Source organism: Sinohyriopsis cumingii, chromosome 3 (genome assembly GCF_028554795.1).
Source record: "Sinohyriopsis cumingii isolate HCF-2022 chromosome 3, ASM2855479v2, whole genome shotgun sequence".
In the NCBI taxonomy this organism is placed as follows: Eukaryota; Metazoa; Mollusca; class Bivalvia; order Unionida; family Unionidae; genus Sinohyriopsis; species Sinohyriopsis cumingii.
The window spans coordinates 52,855,066-52,876,258 of record NC_142963.1 but is presented as its reverse complement, the minus strand read 5'-3'; the positions used below and the strand labels follow the sequence as shown (position 1 = coordinate 52,876,258).

At 36.8% G+C, this 21,193-nt stretch overlaps 2 protein-coding genes across 4 annotated transcripts in view; both read left to right on the top strand.

Moving 5' to 3' along the window:
- Window positions 1–21,193, top strand: part of LOC149802868 (leucine-rich melanocyte differentiation-associated protein-like) — a 64,643-nt gene that overhangs the window by 17,302 nt on the left and 26,148 nt on the right. For 2 of the 3 annotated variants that reach the window (XR_016420103.1, XM_089952312.1), the window contains exons 3-5: window positions 1,642–1,768; window positions 6,613–6,752; window positions 8,034–8,160. Coding sequence is in view for 2 of the 3 variants with exons in the window: in XM_089952312.1 (XP_089808438.1) it covers window positions 1,642–1,768; window positions 6,613–6,752; window positions 8,034–8,160 (394 nt within the window). In the remaining variant the exon portion in view is untranslated. Of the gene's footprint in view, window positions 1–1,641; window positions 1,769–6,612; window positions 6,753–8,033; window positions 8,161–11,587; window positions 11,755–21,193 lie in introns of those variants that run through there. The other variant, XM_089952313.1, reaches the window with a different exon arrangement.
- LOC149802869 (retroviral-like aspartic protease 1) lies at window positions 16,041–17,599 on the top strand. The gene has a single exon (XM_089952314.1). It carries the CDS (start codon window positions 16,191–16,193, stop codon window positions 16,659–16,661), a length of 471 nt encoding a protein of 156 aa, XP_089808440.1. The 5' UTR covers window positions 16,041–16,190; the 3' UTR covers window positions 16,662–17,599.

The window sequence follows — 21,193 nt, the reverse complement described above, 5'->3', positions numbered from 1 at the left end:
CAAAAACAATTTCTTGCTTACATTGGGATATTAATTAGTTCATGGTATGAAAGTAATTAAACTAGGTTTAGTTGCTCTTGACATTGTTGTATTTGAGATGACATAAGTAGCTTAGTGATCTTTTAATTGAAAAACTTTAAATAAAATAAAATAAATACAACAAGGATGAATTTTAATCAGCGTTGTTGCTTACTGTAAGCACTAGCCTAGATTAAGTGATGATCAAGCTATCTTGTTAGTGAAATTACAGAAAACCTCCCAAAAAATTTGTATTTCTTGACCCTTAGCTTTGTGAAAATATATATTTTTTAAAATAAAGTAATTCAACATTTTAAAAGCAATTATTCTTAACTGCAATCAGTGTTGACACAGATAGGCTGCTAGACAGTGTACTGGCATATCAGAAGCTTGTTGTTGTTGTTGTTCTAGGGTTTAACGCCATTTTTCAGCACAAGATAGGCTATACATGGCAGCCAGTATAACTGGTGGAAGAAGAACCCTGGAAAACCCAGGGAAGAACCACGGACCCAAGAGAAACTATTGGAAGGCTTTTCCATGTACTCACACTAGCAGAGCCTTGGACTCGAACCCACACAGAGGTGAGATGGCAGTGATCCGGAATGGTGAATGCTTTAGAATACTCTGCCACTTGGGGCCCCTCAGAAGCTTGAAATCATTTAATAAATATGAGTAGCATCAACCATGATCTGGAACTTATTATGATAAATCTGGGTCTACATAATGACAAATCTGGGTCTACAGTATGACAGATCAGGGTATACAATATAAATCATCTGGGTCTACATTCATTTGATTATGACAGATCAGGGTCTACAGTAGGAATCATCTGGGTCTGCATTCATTTTATTATGATAGATCTGGATCCACTTTATAATAGATCTGGGTTTACATTATGATAGATCTGCGTATACATTATGACAATTCTGGATCTACTTTATGACAAATCTGAGTCTACATTATGACAAATTTGGATCTACTTTATGACAAATGTACATTATGACAAATCTGGGCCTACATTATGACGAATCAGGATCTACTTTATGACAAATCTGGATCTACATTAAGACAGATCTGGGGCTACATTTTGACAGATCTGGGCCTACATTATGACAAATCTAGATCTACTTTATGACAAATCTGGGTCTTCATTATGATAAATCTGTATCTACTTTATGACAAGTCTTGATCTACTTTATGACAAATCTGGATCTATTTTATGATAAATATGGATCTACTTTATGACAAATTTGGGTCTACATTATGATAAATCTGGATCTACTTTATGACAAATCTGGGTCCTCATTATGACAGATTTGGGCCTACATTATGACAAATCTGGATCTACTTTATGACAAGTCTTGGTCTTCTTCATTATGACAAATCTGGATCTGCTTTATGAAAATCTATGTCTTCATTATGACAAATCTGAGTCTACATTATGACATATCTAGGTTCACATTATGACAGATCTGGGTCTACATTATGACATATTTAGGTCCACATTATGACAGATCTGGGTCATAGTTTGTTATGCAATACACATGAGTAAGTGCAGTGTATGGTGCATGTGTCATAAGCTACTACAATATTTTTACTTTCATATGAATATTTTTATTGCAGAAATCTTCAAAGATTAGAGGAATTTCCCACTTTAGAGGAATTAGTTTTGGATAACAATGAATTGGGAGATGATGTCCAGTTTCCTACACTGAAGTTCCTCCACACCCTTACACTGAACAAAAATAAAGTATCCTTTTTGATGCTGCAAGGAGGTCAGAGTATCAATTGTCAGAGACTCATCACCTGCATATGTAGTTTTAACACTGCTGAGCTAATCCTTGTTACTTGGTATACACTGGGTCCGTAAGGGACTTTGAAATGCCCTGAAAAATTAATTGTTTCCTCAAGCCCTTGAAAACACCATGAAAATTCAAAATATTGTCTGGTTACCTTGAAAAGCCTTGATTTTCATGAAAATAGTTTTCATTTTACAGAACAAAAATAAAGAAATGGGGAAAAAAACAACAAAAAAACAATCTCTCATTAAGTTTGTGCCATAACAAATTTTTCCACAACTAGCCACTGTGCAGTCATACATTTTGAACTTTGGATTGTACGAAGTCCGGATGTAGCAGTGGTTTAAATTTGAATCATTTGTATGCTTTGAAATGGCTGGCTGCCAGTTCCAACTTTGATGGCTAGACAAAGAAAAATGTAAGTTTTTGATTATGAGATCTTTCTCAGAGAGCTTTGCAAAATGCAAATCATGCCACAAGGATATTGTTTTGCCTTCAGTGGAAGACAGTGCTCTACTGTCACATGCAGCTGGAAAAACCCACAAAGCTCTTATTATGGCGGCTAATACGGCAAAACAGGAAGCCTTCAGCATGAAATCGTATTTGACAAAATTATGTCTGTAAACACAGAGATTCAAGTTTTAACATAGAAACTGTATATAGTCTTAATTTGGGATTGAGTGGAAATAGGACAGATGATAATTGCAATGAACATGATATATATAAAATATAGAATACAGCAAAGCTGAGAGAAATATTAATATATCTAATATGAAATAGTTTAGATAGAGTAGATGTTTTTAAATAAGCGATAATATAAAACACAAATATCTTTACTGTTTTTTGTTTATGGGGATGAGTGAAGAAGAAAGGGAGGTACTGAAATAGACATTGAGGCAATGACAGCTGCTGTTGATGACTATGCATTGAAAGCAAAGAATCATTGGAAAATTTCCTTTATCATAATAAATAATCAAAATAATTTGAGAAAAAGTGAAAAGGACAAAATCGGTAAACTTAATGCTCTTGAAAAACAGCTTGATGACAAGCTACAAGAACTGAAAAATTCACTCTAAAATATTTTGGACTTTATAAATAGTGTAGTGTAGTGTAAAAATGAACTTTGTTCAGTGACTGTACATTATTCTAATGCCCAGATGTAGGATGTTTAATATTAATGGAAGAAATCAATGATCATACTATTGACTTCATGTTTTATTTTTGTTTTTGTTTGAAAAATTAGTTTGCATGAAATGTTCCTCGTATATAGTAATAGTAAGTATTAACTTGTGTTTACATACATTTTTGTTTATGTATCCTTTAAAATTAATGTAATAATGCACCTTGAAAAACTTGATTTTGAACCTTGAAAATTTTGAAAGAAATGTGCTATTAACCCTGTATACATGAATTCAGATGAGAATTCTTTTCAAAAATGTAGTTTCATTGTGACTTATCCATTGGAGATTATAACTTTTTGTGACTCATCTATTGGAGATAATAACACTTTGTAACTTGTCCATTGGAGATTATAACACCTTGTGACTTATCCATTGGAGATTATAACACTTTGTAACTTATCATTTGGAGATTATAACACTTTGTGACTTATCATTTGGAGATGATTTTAACAGTACTTGCTTTTTAGGTAAAACAATGAATAATGCAATTTGAAGCTGGTATTGCATCATAGATGATATGAATTGCATCATGCTATTCATAGAAATCATGGATGATGCAATCATAACTAAGCTTACATCACTCTCCTGAACAAATTGCCATATATCAGCTCTAGAAATCATACAGTGTCATGCTCTTTTATTTGTCAGTGTTTCATTTTGCAAAGGGACACAGTTCTGTTTAGCCAAAGTGAGCAAAGATTCCTCATACTTGTGTGAACAAGTTTGTTTGTGGTGAAGTGACTTTTGCATCACAAAAGTGCAGTATAAGCACTATGGTTAAGAAAGCCTATCATCGTTATTTTGGCTGCAAAATTGGAGATCAGGACAAGAGGTGGGCCCCACTTGTGCAACAAATCTTTGCCAGAGTTCAAACAGGAAAAGGAAATCTATGCCTTTTGCAGTGCCAATGATTTGAAGAGAGCAAACAAGTTGGGAAAGGCATATCAAAGAAGAAAAAGTGGACTGTGCATTATCCAAACATTCCATCATTTCTACGCCCAGTACCCCACGGAGAAGGACTGCTGGTTCCTGATGCACCAGAATCATTCTCACTTGAGTCAGATGAGGAAGAGGATGAAACTTCTAGTCCTGAGCCATCACTGTCACATGACCCTTATTTTCTCCAATCCTCCTCCTCTGAACCACACCTCCTAACACAAGGTGAACTGAATGACCTTGTCAGGGATTTGGAACTATCCAAGAGTAAGGCAGAGCTGTTGGGCTCCAGATGACAGCAGTGGAATCTCCTGGCAGGTGATGCTAGGTTTTCCATGTTCCATGACATTAATGGCTGCATAATGGCAATGTTTTTCCATCAATTCCAGTTGCTCATGTAGTCCATATGAAGGAAACCTATGAAAACATGAAACAACTTTTGAGGTGCATAAACTATGACCAACATCATGAGGGACAGCTTTGTGGCAATTTGTAGGTTTTTGTTCTCTTGCTTGGTATGCAGAGTGGATACACAAAGTACAGCTGTTTTCTCTGTGAATGGGATAGTTGTACGAGAAGTTCCCACTACATCAAGAGAGACTGGTCACTCTGACAGTCGTTGGAGCCATGGAGGAAAAGTGTTCAGCATCCACCACTTGTTGAATCAAGGAAGATTTTGTTACTACCCTTGCACATCAAGATGGATCTGATGAAGAACTTTGTCAAGGCCATGGACAAAACACCAGCAGCTTTCAAGTACCTCGGTGGAAAATATCCACCATCAAATGAAGCTAAGATAAAGGCAGGTGTCTTTGTTGGTCCTTAGATTGGTGAACTTCTTTGAGATGATACATTTGACCGTGCACTGTGTGGCAAGGAGAAGACGGCATGGAAAGCCTTCCAGTTAGTAGCAACAAATTTTCTCAGAAACAACAAGGCAGACAACTAAGGGGAGTTGGTGGAAAACCTCCTCAAGGCATACAAAACCCTTGTTTACAACATGTCTCAAAAGATAAATTGTCTGCACTCTCATCTAGATTTGTTAACACCGAACTGCAGAGCAGTAAGCATGGTGAGTGATTTCTCCAGGACATTGCAACAATGGAGAAACACTATCAGGGCAAATGGAGCCCATCAATGCTTGCAGACTATTGATGGATAGTGACAAGAGGTGCTCCCATTAATGAATACAAGAGACAGCGAAGAAGTGCCGAGTAGACACTGAATAAGGACTAAATTATGTACCTATATATACTTAATAATTTTTTGGTTCATAATAAATTTTATTTATATAACCCTTTTGAAACCATGAAAAGACCTTAGGTTTACAATTTATGACTAAAACTCTACTGCCTACACAATATACATAGACATTAAATATATAAACTTAAATATCTTATGAAAGTGTAGCCAATCATTGTTTTAATTGTCATATTTGAATTCAGCACATAAAGACCAGTGGAATTACTGTGATTTCATATTTTGACATCTCAGAATTAGGTCCTCACCTGATTTAATTTTTCAGTACCTGTGACAGAGGTCCTAAATATGATTTCATGTTTCACCTCTGACTCAAGCGTTAAATATTTTAATGCCCTCTTGTGCTTCTAGATTTTATGAAAATATTTGTTTAAATGGAAAAAAACTTTGAACAGTTTTAGACTGTTTCAAGAGCATAATTTCCTTACATAACTACTAAACTACATTTACTAACACCACCAACTTTATCCATTTCGCATATTCAGTGTAATACACTTTAAAAAGTGGCCAAGTGGTCTAAAGCGCTGTCCATTACAGATCACTGCCATCTCACCTCTGTCTGCGTGGGTTTGAGTCTCAGATTCAGCCAATGTGGGTATATGAGAAAGCTTGACAGTAGGTTCTCGTGGGTCAGTGGTTCTTTCTGGGGTTTTCCCGGGTTCTTCCTCCACCATTAATAGTGGCTGCCATGTATAGCCTATCATGTGCTGAAAAATGGCATTAAACCCCACAACAACAACAACAACAACACTTTAAAAAAATGAAAACTGAGCATTGTGCGCTTAAAGGTATGAAAACTGGCGTAAAGAAAGGCATTTAAAAAACTTGAATCCTATTTATCTGAATTCTCTTACTACATGTATTAAAAAAAAATTCTATTCTAATTCTAATTCTAAATTATGAACAGATTTTTCGTTAGCTTCACAGTGTAATAATTATTGAGCAACAAGTGATTAATAAACTTGGCAAAGAAGTAGATGGAGTAAAATATGTATTTTACTGCAAATTAACAAATGATCTATTTATTATAAATATTGGATGAAACTAAAGTTGTAAACCAAAGACAAGTGCTGATAGGACATCTGTCAAGATTTCAGTAGATGATATAGCAAGTAATGTCATAGGAAACTCCTTTTATATGTTTGCTTCAACCGGTAGATTTGTTTTAAATATATTCATAAAAATTGGGTTTTTGAAAAGAACTTTGTTTTTGCACAAGTTTGCTACTGTAATTTCTCAGTAATCTTTAACTTTTTATGCCATCATTTTTTTTCTCCTGTAATTCTTTAAAACTCCATTTTGGGTAAAGAGATCTTGGTGTATTTATAAAGGTCTGCAAATGTATGTACTTGAAAATCAGATGACAATTTTAGTATTTCTATGACAACGTTATATTTTGGTCCTTAATCTTATTTTAGCTAACTAATCTAGAACAGTTGTTGCAGAATATACAGACAAATTTACCAAAGTTGATGTACCTGAGTCTGCTTGGTAATGTAGCCTGTCCAAACCAACTGTCTTCAAAGGATAAAGATGAAGAGGACTATCAGAGATATAGGTAATTTGTTTTCTTGTCTGCATCAAACTTTTTCCCAGAGTGCATTGTTAAGAAACACCATTTCCTTCATAGGCAGTTTGATTCAGAGGTCAGCATACATTTTTAGTTAATTTTTGTACAGAATGATGAAATTCACAATTACAAGATTATATATGCAAAATAAAGCAAAAAAATGTCATTTTGATACCTATTGCCCCCCCTAAAAAAACTCCATAAAAGCAAAATGTAGCCTTTTTTGTAGAGAGTATGTTTGTGCAGGCTGTTATTGTGTAGTTTCCTGTAGGCCAAAAAACTGGCGCAAACTAATTTTCAAGTTAGGAGTAAAGTAATTAAATCTTTACATTTTTGGAATATGTCATGTACACACGAAAATACTTATGGCATTAATCGTATTTGAAATCAGGCAACTGCATCATTTGTCGAGCAGCTTCAGTCCTCACTTTAGACAAGGTTGATTAAGGTATATTGTAACAATATGAACATTGAAAGAAACATATTCCATTTCACATAATAGGTGATAATTATAAATTATCTACTTTAAATACACAAATTCAAATTAAGGGGGAAATGAAATGCAAGTCACAGAAATTTCTTTTGTAATATTAATGTAAGACTTGTCAAGATGCATCCTCACCAGGTTTCATGATTATAGGTTGGATAGTTTGTTTTTAGCATGCAAAATAAAATTATGTGGTTATGTGCTAGATGCAAAAATTAACCCAAAGCCAAAGAAGTGTGATATATATAGGTCACTGTGAAGTTTTTTTTGTTCTATGAGTATGGTACTAACATAGTTGTATACCATCATTTAGTTTCACTATTCCAGCATAAACAGTGCCAGAGAAATAAACTTAAAAGACAGAATGTGGCCAGAGTGAGTGAAGCTGAAATGTGAGTCATAGTGACCTACTTTTGTAATAAGAGTATAGCACTTATAATTAAGCATCCTTTGGTTAATGCTCATGATTCTAAGTACAGTAGTGTTTAAACAGAATATGAAGACCTGTACAGTCAGCTCATGCAAACAAGAATGTGTCATGTGTGCACCAGTATAGTCAGTTGATGACAGTGATTATATCTGTTATCATGCTTTGATGGGACCCAGACTTCAGATTATAGTCAAACATTTGTATGCAACTTCTGACCAACACTAATTCTTAAGGTGGCTACTAATCTACACATAAATATTAATGAAAGTTACCTCCCTGCAATTCTTTAGAACCTTATTTTCATTGAACATTTCCAAAAGTTCTCATTGTTATTCTGATGGATTGGTTTCAGATACTATGTTTTACATCGACTCCCATCACTAAAGTTTCTGGACTCCACCTCAGTCAGTAAAGAAGAGCTTGCAGAGGCCAAAAGGACAGGGCCTTTTATGAGTGTTGTCAGGGCAACAGAAGAGGAGGTGAGCATACATTTCCTTTTTACTATGCCAATGTGCATATATGAATTCAGTTAATGCAGTGGTAATGGAAGCTGCAGTGGCTTTTCAGTTAGCATAACAATTCATAACCAGATTAGATCAGGTCATGTCGTCCATCACGGTGTGTTACTGGACAGAGCACGTGACTCAGATTGCATGATATAACTTTTCTTATGGACCGCTCGTGTGGCCTAGTGGTTAGAGCGACCACCTTGGATGTGGGAGGTCGTGGGTTCGATCCCCGGCCGAGTCATACCAATGACTTACTAAAATAGTACTGTCAGCTGCCTCGCTTGGCACTCAGCATTAAGAGGTTAGTGATTAGAACTGGTCGGCCTGATGTCGGGATAATGTGACTCGGTGGGACATCATGCTACATGTCTGTGGCATGATGCCCTAGTGCTAGACATCACTATAAACTGTCATACTGCAGACATCGTAGTGATATGACTGACAAACTGTTAAAGCTACATTCAAAATCCAAATCACACACACACACATACACACACACTTTTTTTTTCTTAATCTGCCATCAAACACCAGTCAGTTAATCAGTGTAGTGGTAACACATTTAATGTATTCCCGAATTAAATCTCCATTTCCATCATGTGCAAGGTTAGATTTTTGTTGACTGAAAGTTTCTCCAGTTTCCTTCAGCTCTAAGAGCACAATACACCATGGTTATGATACTAGTTCAGTTTGTGAAAACTATTTTTAAATTATGTTAAATGAACAGTGTATGAAGTACTGTGAAATCTGTGTTTTTCATTGGGTATTGATTTCCATGGTGTGCCAGTTTTCTTGGCATACCATTTTCTAATATGTACCAATTTTCATGGTGTACCAATTTACATCAGGTACCAAGTTTCATTGTGCACCAATTTCCATCTTGTACCAGTTTTCACAGATTTCATGGTTGCTACAAACCATGAATTTAAGGACCTGTTAAAAACGATTCATAATTTAAGTTCCGGTCATTTTGTCATTCTTCACAAGACACAGAAATGTAGACCAGAAGAGCTCATGGGATGGCATGTTGTTAATTGACTGTTGTCTTTCATCCATCCATCTGTTAGCACTAGTATATTATTGCTACTCATCCTAACTACTTGGAAATTGCCATGAAACTTGACACAAAAGTTATCCCATGGTCTGTCTAGTTTAACCAAAATAAAAATGGTGTTGATCCAACGTCAGCATGGCCACCGTAATAGCTATCTTGAAAATCATGTATTGCTACTCATTCTGATTGGATGGACATATCAACATGGAGTTTTCGCTGATTCAGTGGTTCTAAATGGAAATCATGCAGAACTAACAGCTATTATAGCCAGCCTAACAGACATCTTGAAAATCGTGTTATTGCAACTTGATGGTCATATAAAATTGAGTTTTCACCAAATGCCTTTTATTATCTAGTTGGTTCCATTGTAGACCAGCAAGTTGTTCTCCACTGTTTTTTTTTTCTTTGACTGGCGGCAGAAAGGAGTTCACAGCACAGAATAATATTTGTACATCGAGGAGGAGGATCATATTAAATTCAGAAACAATTAACAGATTAATGCTCATAAGGAACATCAGAGAATCCCCATACAACATAATTAAGTGTGTGTAGATCTCAAGTTGGCAGAACCACTGAGCAACAAAAGAATAAAAAGACAAACTTTTGTATCATATGCATATGTATGACCAAATGATGTACATGCTATGTGCAAAAATTAAATGACATTAAACATAAGAGACTGACTGATCTGTGTAAACTCAAAGCAAGATGGATAAAATTTGACCTGTTTATGTTCGGTTCTTCCATATATATAGATCATGGTGGTATTTTCTGCAGACCTTTTGGCACTTAGTTCCAAGCCATCATTTGGTATTTGTATTGCAAAATGGATAACTAAAAAAGTATATTATCTAGTATAATACATTTTTAAGCAGTATCATTAACTGATGATGAAATTGATGAAAAAATACTTGATGTCATTCTGATATATGGATTTTTTTACTACTTTACTAATCTGTTTATCCTGATTCTTTTCTTTCTTTTTAACCAAATCCTTTAGTCTTACTGGTACCGGTGCTTTTAATAAAATTGTAACTTCTATTTTCTTGCAATCTAAATATTTATAATGATGTGTTATTGTCAAAAGGTAAAATATGCTTAGTGTTGTAAAATCTAAAACTATTAATTAGTAAGGGATTAAAGTAAAAAGTGGACAGAAGTTATTGCCATATTACAGTGCTGTTAGAAACAACAGAATAGTTGTACAAGATGTATTTTGCACAAAGTTGTAGAGCTAGCGCTCGTATTGTCACCACATATTCTACTTAAATAATTATATCATTATTTCTGTATAGTCCTATCAGTATTTTCCCAGTGGTAGTAATTTTCTGATCTGATGTTCATTTCTTGTGCAATTTTTACACATCAAGACTTCTCACCGTATCATTAAAAAACAATGTAATCTGCACCAAATTGAGTTGTTTGAGAAGAAATTAATTTTTTTAACCCAAAAATCACTGAAGCTACAAGTTCTTGCATTAAAGTCTCACATTAAATAACATTTGAAGTAGCCATGATAGTAGTTTAGGAAGCAACTGTACCAATTTCACCTTTGGTATATCCAAATCCTGAATGTGATGGAGGAAAATAGCTCCAAAATAAACACATCAGTATTAGAACCTGTTCATTGACTAAGAATCAAGTATCTGAGCCAACAGAATTGCTAGAAATTTTTTAATTCTTTTGACAACATCATAATTAGCTGTCAAATATGGAGTAAGCCTACAGTCTTTATGCCATCCCAACCATGACCCCACCACAACCACGTGACCATGCCCATTGACCTCACAGTAATAATCGCTATACAACTAGAGAAGACATCTCTTAGAGAATTTTGATTTCAGTAGAGCTGTAACAGAGTGGAACAGTAAGAAAGAGTGACAGATATTTAAGTGTTAGGGAGATATTTAACAATGGCTATTCCCACCACCACCACTTCCTCATTGGAGATCACACACACACAAAACTTAGAGTACATCCTGAAATCCTGGCAGCATCCCTGCAGAGGAGATAACTTGTCTATTCAATTTTATTGATCTCTGGTTATCCCATGGTATTTCTGTTACTTGAACATTATCTTACAGTGTGTCCATTCAGCATGGTCGAAAAAGGCTTACAACCATTGAGAGTTGTTCAAGGACTCACATTACTACAGATGTGAAAGAACAAGAACCATACTATAAATCAGTGAAGATAAAATAGAATATATATGTGTTTGACTGTCCCTGATTGGTTGATAATGAAAGTAAGATTTTAGTAAAAACAATCTTTTGAGAGCTTGTCCTACTTGTAACTGAAAAAAGTGAGGGACATTGTTTTATTAACATAATTTCCATCCCTTTACAGACCCGAGTTTGGACGACTCATTACTGAAATCAGCAGCTGATTCTTTGGTGCAGTATTGAAAGCACACATTTCAAATTTGTATAGATCCAGAAAATGGTGTGACTGTTATGGGTTTTGTTCTTCACAAAAGCTGTCATCATAGATGTGTCTGTACTGATATAAATTTGATCATGAGCACTCAAAATTTTAAGTTACTAAATTTTAATATCGTGGTGTTTGCACAAATTTACAGTGGGAACTGAATTAGTGCAGAGTCCTGAACTCTTCAGTTTTGTGCAGAAATATGGAATCCAAGCAGAATATATCCAGAAATGTAGAGGTTTTTAATCTTGAATTTAGTCTCCCCATTGTGTTTCACACTGATATGCATATTCACAGAACATCTGTATAGTAGTACGAAAAGTAAGTGAGAAATTTAGATACATATCATAAACAAGACAAACAGTATGTGGGGGGAGAAGATCATAAGAACAGGCTGGAATGGAGAAGTATAATAAAAACAATAATGAGTAGAAGTGTGAGTCTTTTTTTATGTGTGCAACATTATTTTCTTAGCTTCAGTAAGAAATTTCATCAAAAGGAAGACAATAAAGGGTGTACAGTTAACTAAACCAATATGAATTTAGCTACTTAAAAGCTGTATCAAATTGATTTTAACCTTCTGGTCTGTTTCTGTCCATTTTGGTGATATGTCCACTGTATCAGTATGGTTGATAAAAATATTTGGCAAATTTAAAAAATTAAAAATCTTTTGGCAGATTATGATTATACCCTACTTCTGCCTGAGAGATGTGAATAATTTTATTTCTTGGTTTGTTTATTGTAGTTGTGCTCAGTTCAAATGCATAATTGAAAAACATTGATGCATTCTCATACTTTGTTACAAATATTTATTACAGATGCATGTCATCAGATATTGGTGAATATAGCTTGAATAAGTTATAACAGTTCTAGTTGGAACAATGAACATTGGTAAGAGAAAATTTAAGTGAGCTAAAATGTAAACTTTTCGGCAGTGTGTGATGCAGGATTGCTCAAGACTTTTCCATCTCATATGCTCACCATGAAAACTCCATTTGCACCAGCTGATGATGACTTTCAGGTAACTGTCAGAAAGACATAATTGACGATATTCTATAGTCTACAAAAATTACTCGAGTCAAAAGTTGTAAACTCGTACAGCTGTGGCAAAAATGATTGACTAGTACCTTTGCTGCTGTTGCTACAGTTGATTAGTTGGTTGATTCAGTGTGGTTTGAGTTTAGGTTTTTTGGTGATTTTTTTACAATGTATTAGGTGGAGGAAGGACCCTGAAAGACCACCAACCTAAATTGGTTGATCTGTGACACCAACTCACTCTGTGAGATGTTTAAGTGATGTAAATGCAGGCATCTTAGTACACTTGGGCACATGGAGCCTCTGTTGATTTGACGTTGATCTCCAACAGCTGAAGTCATTTAGACATGAGCTCTCGGGGTTTCAGTAGATCAGTATGGCCTTACACCATTTTCAGATGAAGAAAATCTATGTATGGCAGCCAGTTTTACTGCTGAAGAAAATCCAAGTCCTTTTGAGACACCAAACACCACTTATGTAGAACCAATGACCTTCCACAAGTAACTGGCAACATTCTCATTAGCACATTGGAGCCAAGTAATCACATGACAAGCATCTTGTACCACTGCCATGGAAGCCCCTCAGTTCTGTATCACAAGACAAGCATCTTAAACCACTCTGCCATGAAAGCCCCTCAGGCCATAGGTATAAGTCTCATATGAAAGACTAGAAGTGGGAGATAGAACCTGTGACAACTGGATTGAAAGTGCATAATGTTACTGATAGGCCATCAGTGATGATGATGCTGTTGACAATGCAGTTAACTGCAATGACATTGATTTTTTGAGTGCTCTGGGGAAAAATGATTCCTTGACTTTCATCCATTTTTTTAAATCTATGATATAAAAATGTTTGACTTGATATATTTTGTTATAACTTTATATTAGTCTTGCAACAAGGCGTAAAAATAAGACATCGGTAACTGAAAAAGATGTTCTTACAAGAAATGATATAGTGTAAAAGTAGACAAATGATGCAACATCACTTCCACAGGCATCATTGTTTTTTTTGCTCTCTGACAAATCATACAAGTTTACCAAAACATTTATTAGAAAAAATAATAATAATGAATCATAGAATCTGACCACACATTTAAAGCAATACAAGATTTAACTATTATTCTAATCAAAAGCAGCATGCCTGTGAACAAAGAAAAATAGCAAGACATATTGATCACTTTAGGAAACACAGAGTTTAGTAAGGATACAAATTCATGATTTCTGTATTAGAATGGAAATATCTATTATAAAATCTGTATTCATGGATGTTAAATTAGTAGGTATTAAGCTTGGGACTGATCAGTGACATCTACAAATAATAAGCCACCATGAAAATCTGTGATTTCACAGTATCAGAGACATACTTGGCTGACAGAAAAACAAACAAAAGGACAAAAGACTGATTAAAATGAATGAATATAAATAAAAATATGAAGTAGATTATATGATGTATATGAATTCAGTAGATTACCTCCAGCCAGCTGTCATTTAAATCACTTCTGTCCCCAACCCAATATTAAAATCGCTTCTGTTGTGGGTTGGTTGAATTTGAAAGTGCCTTCCCCCCGGGGGGTATATGTTTTACTGGAACAGCCCTCAGAGGTGGTTGTGACACTGAGCAGTTATAAAGAAGAAATGGTAATATCTTGGATTCCTGGAAATTCATTTTGGCAAGTAGAGCCTTAGTCCCTTATAGCAGTCTTTGGTTAATTTAATAATGTTTCAGATATTAATGCCAAATATAGGACTGTACAAATTTACCCAAGCATTTCATTGGCTAGAATGCAGTGATTTGCATGGCAGAATATTTCAGCATATTTTTTATGATTATTTAAAGCATTTGCATTTTTTATAATTGAAATAAATTTTTATCAGACATAAGTAAGAGTGAATTAATAACTTCTTCAGATTTAGTGGACCATTAATAAAAGGATTTAGTTACAAAAGGTGGTATCTGAACAATATTAAAAACAGTTTTGAATCTAGTGTACACTGTATTTGTCAAAATTTGAGGTGCTCTAAAGCTAGTGTATACTATATTTGTCAAAACTTCAGGTGATCTACGGCTAGTATACACTGTGTAGCAAGGCATCTTTGCTGACTTTGTAAATAGTTCCCAAAGCTAGCCTGTTAAGTGATAGAGGTCACACTAGGTCAGTGTGTTTGTCTAAAGGTGCCGTAAAGCGGAGAGACGATCTGATAAGGACAGAGGCTGACTGGTGCGTGCTCTCTAGGCAGTGATACTGTTATAGGCTTCAGATTTACGGTTAATGACCTTGTGATCTTCGAAAAGATTGTAATGTGTCACTGTCAGGAACAGTTATAGGGAGGATAGAAAAATCTGAGAAAATCTAGAAGTTAAGTGAGTATAACAGAGTCCATTGTAAGATCTACACCGGGTTGCATGCTACACAATTTGGTGGCAGCGATGGGATTATTTTTTCGTAAAGTAGCTGCAAACCCTGGAAAATCTTAAGAATAAATGAAAATGGCGCAATCACAGACAGTCTCGTCAATTATGGATACACAAGAAAGAATTAATCATGAAATTCGGCAACTGGAACGTGAAATAGAAGAAAGTACACGTAGGACTATCTGTATTGAACATCAAATAACGCCATCGAGACCCCGGGAAAGAAATGAAGCACCCCAAAGAAGATTAGAATTTTCGGAACAAAATAAACTGAAACGACCACTTGTAACGCCACAAACGTTCGACGGTTCCACACCACTGATGGACTTTCAAGCACATTTTAGTACATGTGCCGGGATAAACAAATGGACTCAAGAAGAGAAAGGGCTTTATCTAGCAGTGAGTCTCAGGGGTCAGGCCCAACAGCTACTGGGATCTGGAACTCCAGATTATGACAGGCTCATGGATTCACTAGAAAGAAGGTTCACGCCAAAAAAAACCAAACGGAAATTTACAGAGTACAACTAAAAAGCCGCCTTAGAAGGGAACATGAAACACTTCCAGAATTGGGACAAGCGATACGCCGCCTCGCTTCCCAAGCATATCCAAAGGCGCCAGAAGAATTACTAGAAACACTGTCGAAGGAACAATTTATCGATTCTTTAACTGACAGCGAACTTAGGTTAAGAATACAGCAAGCACGCCCTAAAACCCTTGATGAAGCCATTCAGATTGGAGTAGAACTCGAAGCCTTTAATAGAACCGAGCTTCAGCGAAAGGATTTGGGAAGATATGCACGAACCGTTACAATATCTGATGCAGGGTTAAGTGATATCCAGGAACTTAAGAAAGAAGTTGCGGAACTCAAGACATTACTAAAGGATTTGAAGGCAGAATCTGCAGGGAAAACCGAAACGAAGGCAAGATCTTGTTACAAGTGTGGAGAAATAGGGCATTTCAAAAGAGACTGTCCAAAAAGCAAGCCCAAACTGTCGGAAAACTAGGGTGGGCCCACCCCAAGGGCCAGGGGTGGGACCGTGATTCCAGGCCTAGGAATATAACTGGACAGGCAACGATGAAAGATGCTGGGATGTACCTTCTGGGATCTATACACGGAATGGGTGTCAACTTCTTAATAGACACAGGTGCTACGGTTACCATGATATCAAAGGGTGTCTATGAGAGGATGGCTCCGGAATATCGACCTCGGTTACATGAGGTTACTGGGCACGTTCTGTGTGCAGATGGGAAACCGCTAGAAGTAGTCGGGAAAGGAAAGTTTACCTTGTCGTTCGGAGGAAAACGTCACGAGCATTGCGTTATCGTTGCAACGATGGGCTTGACAGCAGAAGGAGTGTTAGGATTGGATTTCCTAGAAAACGTAGGAAGCAAAATTGATTTTGTGAATCACAGTTTAACTATTGGGGATGCCATTTTATCATACGATGTGATCAAATCAATTTCGATGGAGTACGCTAGAGTTGTGTTATCAGAGACAATATCGATCCCTGCAAGGCACGAAATGAACATTCCTTGCAAATTATAAACAGAAGCGGATAACCACACGTTCAGTTTGATCGGGGTTGTGGAACCAGAGGGACGATTTGTTGAAAATAAGCAACTTCTAGTAGGAAAAGTACTTATTAGGGCTACATCCGACGATGTCATTCCTCTAAGGGTCATGAACGTTATCGACGAAACAAAAGTTGTCCATGCTGGAACTGTTATGGGTCTTTATGTACCGGTGGATGACGATGATGTTGGTGATGTTTCTGGAGAATTATTGGCTCAGGTGGAAACCTTCCAAATGCCTGAACACCTGAAAAAGTTATCTCAAGAAACAAAAAAGGGTCTTACATTGGCCCAATGCAAGAAAGTCGACCAACTTCTATGTACGTTCTCGGGTTTATTTGCTAAATCAAAAGATGATCTTGGCAGAACCAATCAAATACGTCACAAGATAAATACAGGGGACGCAAGACCAGTAAAACAACCGCTACGTAGAATTCCGATTCACTCAAGAGATGAAATTGAGGACCATGTTGAGAGTATGTTAACTCAAGGCATTATAGAGCCATCATTAATCCCCTGGGCTTCGCCTATAGTGCTGGTGCGTAAGAAGGATGGAACGATTCGTTTTTGTGTCGACTATAGAGCAGTCAATCAACTGACTGTGAAGGACGCGTATCCTCTACCACGTATAGACGATTCATTGGACCGACTTTCAGGTGTATCGTGGTTTTCTACCCTTGATTTAATGAGTGGATATTGGCAAGTAGAAATGGAAGAGCAAGATAAACCCAAAACAGCTTTTATAACACCAAATGACTTGTATCAGTTTCGTGTAATGCCTTTTGGATTATGCAATTCAGGTTCCACCTTCGAAAGGCTGATGGAGACTATTTTAGCAGGTTTACAATGGAAAACGTGTCTAATATATCTGGACGACATAATTATTTTCGGCAAAACTTTCGACGAGGAGCTAAGCCGTCTGCAGGATGTTTTTGCTCGATTGCAACAGGCGTGTCTTAAACTTAAAACCTCCAAGTGTCACTTGTTTGCACACGAAGTGGCATTCTTAGGGCATATCGTGTCTAAAAAGGGGATTAAAACCAACCCTGAAAAAATCGAGGCGGTGAAATCTTGGACTACGCCAACGAATGTGAAGGAGCTTCGCAGCTTCCTGGGGCTTTGTTCCTACTATAGGAGATTCATAAAAGACTTTTCGTCAATCGCTAGTTGTTTACATAAACTGACAGAGTCAGGACGGGCGTTTAAACGGACTAAGGAATGTGGAGAAGCGTTTGAAATGCTAAAAGCTAAGTTAACAACAGCACCAATACTCACATACCCTGACATTTCAAAACAATTCATTTTCGATACCGATGCTAGTGAAAATGGAATCGGTGCAGTAATTTCCCAGGTTCACGAAGGTCGCGAAAAAGTCGTAGCGTATGGAAGTAGGACACTGTCGAAATCAGAGCGATCCTATTGCGTGACGCGGAAAGAATTACTTGCTATAGTGTACTTTGTGAAACATTTCAAGCCATACTTGTATGGGAAACGATTTCTCATTCGGACTGATCACAATGCATTACGTTGGCTTATGACGTTAAAGGACCCAGAAGGTCAACTGGCTAGATGGCTTGAGATGCTGGCTCAGTATGACTTTGAAATCCTACACCGACCAGGACTGCGTCATGGAAATGCGGATGCATTATCAAGGAAGCCATGCCGACAATGCGGGAGACAAACGCATGTTGCAAACATTGGAAATGACGACGAGAAAAACGCACTACAAACAGTTGCTGTAAGTACGTTATGTTCTAGAACTCATAATAACGGTACGTATGCATCGGCAGATATGGTATCAAAGCTGCTGGAATCTCAGCACGCCGATAATGACCTATCCATAGTTAGACAGTGGGTGACTGGTGGCGTAAGGCCATGCTGGAATGAAGTATCAGGCCAAAGCAATGAAGTTAAAAGTTTATGGGCTCAATGGGACCAACTTGAGTTTCACAATGGATTATTGTGCCGGAGATACCAAACGTGTGATGGTAAAGCAGGACGTCATCAAGCTATTGTCCCCTATGAGCTCAGGAAAAGTGTATTAAAATTTTCTCATGATAGTAAAACTGGAGGCCATCTAGGGATTTCAAAAACCCTTAATAAAATCAGGCAAGGATATTATTGGGTTGGGCTACAATATGATGTTAGGGACTGGTGCAGTACATGTGAAGTATGTGCAAGAAAAAAGTCCCCATGCAAGAAGAGAAGAGCCCCGATGCAACTCTGCAAATCAGGAAGTCCGATGGATAGAATAGCATTGGATATTATGGGACCGTTGCCAGAAACTTCACTTGGGAATAAATATATCCTGGTAATTGGAGACTATTTTACTAAATGGACAGAGGCATTTGCACTGCCTAATCAGGATGCCGTAGCCATAGCCAGTGTACTGGTTGAAGAGATAATCTGCAGATTTGGCGTGCCCCGTCAAATTCATTCGGATAAAGGGACACAATTTGAATCTGAAATTTTCCAAGAAATGTGCAGATTACTGGGTATCGAAAAGACAAGGACAACTGCTTACCACCCACAGAGTGATGGAATGGTTGAAAGGTTCAACAGAACGCTCGCTGTGATGCTTTCTGCATATGTAAATGAACATCAGGATAACTGGGATGAACACTTGCCGTATTTAACAATGGCGTATCGCGCAGCTGCCCAAGAGTCTACGAATTTCACTCCAAATTTCTTGATGCTTGGTAGGGAAGTGACCGTTCCACTCGATATTCAATTTGGACGGCCACCATATACATATTCTCGAAATACCTGGGTTGAGAAACTTTCAGAAACGATGCGTTTAGCTCATCAATTTGCAAGGAACCACCTTAACCAAAGTATGTTTCGCCAGAAGAGATTCTACGACAATCGATTGAAATGGGAACAGTTCAAACCAGGTGATTTGGTTTGTGTTTACACTCCACAAAGGAAAACAGGACTTTCAAGTAAATTGTTGTCTTGGTGGAAGGGACCATTTCAAGTTGTTAAAAAACTCAGTGATGTGACATACCGCGTAAAGTGTGGATATAGGGGCAAATCGCAAGTGATTCACGTGGACAGGATTAAATCATGTAAAGTCCGAGATAACAACGATAATGAGGATATGCGTCAAAGTGATGATGATATCGATGAACATGACAATGCTAGCTATGATAATCTCGATGATACATCCAGAAATGAGGATCTACCTTGGCCATACCCTATGGAAAGTACCGCCTCGGAACGCCCGTTACCAACGACTCAGAGTGGATGCCAAAGGCGACGCCCGGACTGGTGGAAAGAATATACGTTTTAGATAGAAACTTTATTTCCAAAATTCGTATGAATTACTATGAACTTCAGTTGTGGAAATTTAAAAAGTTTAAAAAAAAAAAAAGTGCTGAAAGTGGATACCATTAAGTTAAAACAGGACTTATCTGAAATATTCAGCCGGATTTGCCGTGTGTGACTATACATTTAGAACTCTTGAATTATACAATAGAGCTTGCTTATGCTAAACAAAAAAAACTTTAATCGCAACGATTTTTCTTTTATAATGTCTAGTCTTATTGAATATTTTTTTTGTAGCTTAAAAAAAAAATCTAATATATGTTGCAGTTTTAGTGTGAGGACACACTTAATCGGAGGCATGGGTAATTTGTAGCAAGGCATCTTTGCTGACTTTGTAAATAGTTCCCAAAGCTAGCCTGTTAAGTGATAGAGGTCACACTAGGTCAGTGTGTTTGTCTAAAGGTGCCGTAAAGTGGAGAGACGATCTGATAAGGACAGAGGCTGACTGGTGCGTGCTCTCTAGGCAGTGATACTGTTATAGGCTTCAGATGTAAGGTTAATGACCTTGTGATCTTGGAAAAGATTGTAATATGTCACTGTCAGGAACAGTTATAGGGAGGATAGAAAAATCTGAGAAAATCTAGAAGTTAAGTGAGTATAACAGAGTCCATTGTAAGATCTAGACCGGGTTGCATGCTACAACTGTATTTGTCAAAATTTGAGGTGCTCTAAAGCTAGTGTATACTATATTTGTCAAAACTGGAGGTGATCTACAGCTAGCATACACAGTATTTGTCAAAATATGAGGTGTTTGACAGCTAGTGAAGTACAGAATATTTAAAGTGGTAAAAATAGGTCATGGTTGAAGTAGTTGACTAAATGCATACTGGACTATAAACATTATTTTAGATTGCTAACATTTGTATCCATGATCAAGAACACAAATTCTGAGTTTGTCTCACATATTAAGGAGTATTGGTGTTGGTGATTGGGGGAGGGGGTACTTATATTCTGGTGTTACACACATTGTGAGGCATGCAGGAGGCTGATGTTTGTTGCCCAACAAAAACTAGATTATGAACAGAAAACCACCTAAATACATTTGCAAGAATTTTCGTCCTGTTCTTGCCCCCACCCTCAATAAAAAAAATACTAAGATAATTTTGTTTACACTCCAAAAATACCTTAAAGAAGGTGTTTCATTCTGAACTCATCAATATTTCAGTGTACATCAAAGAA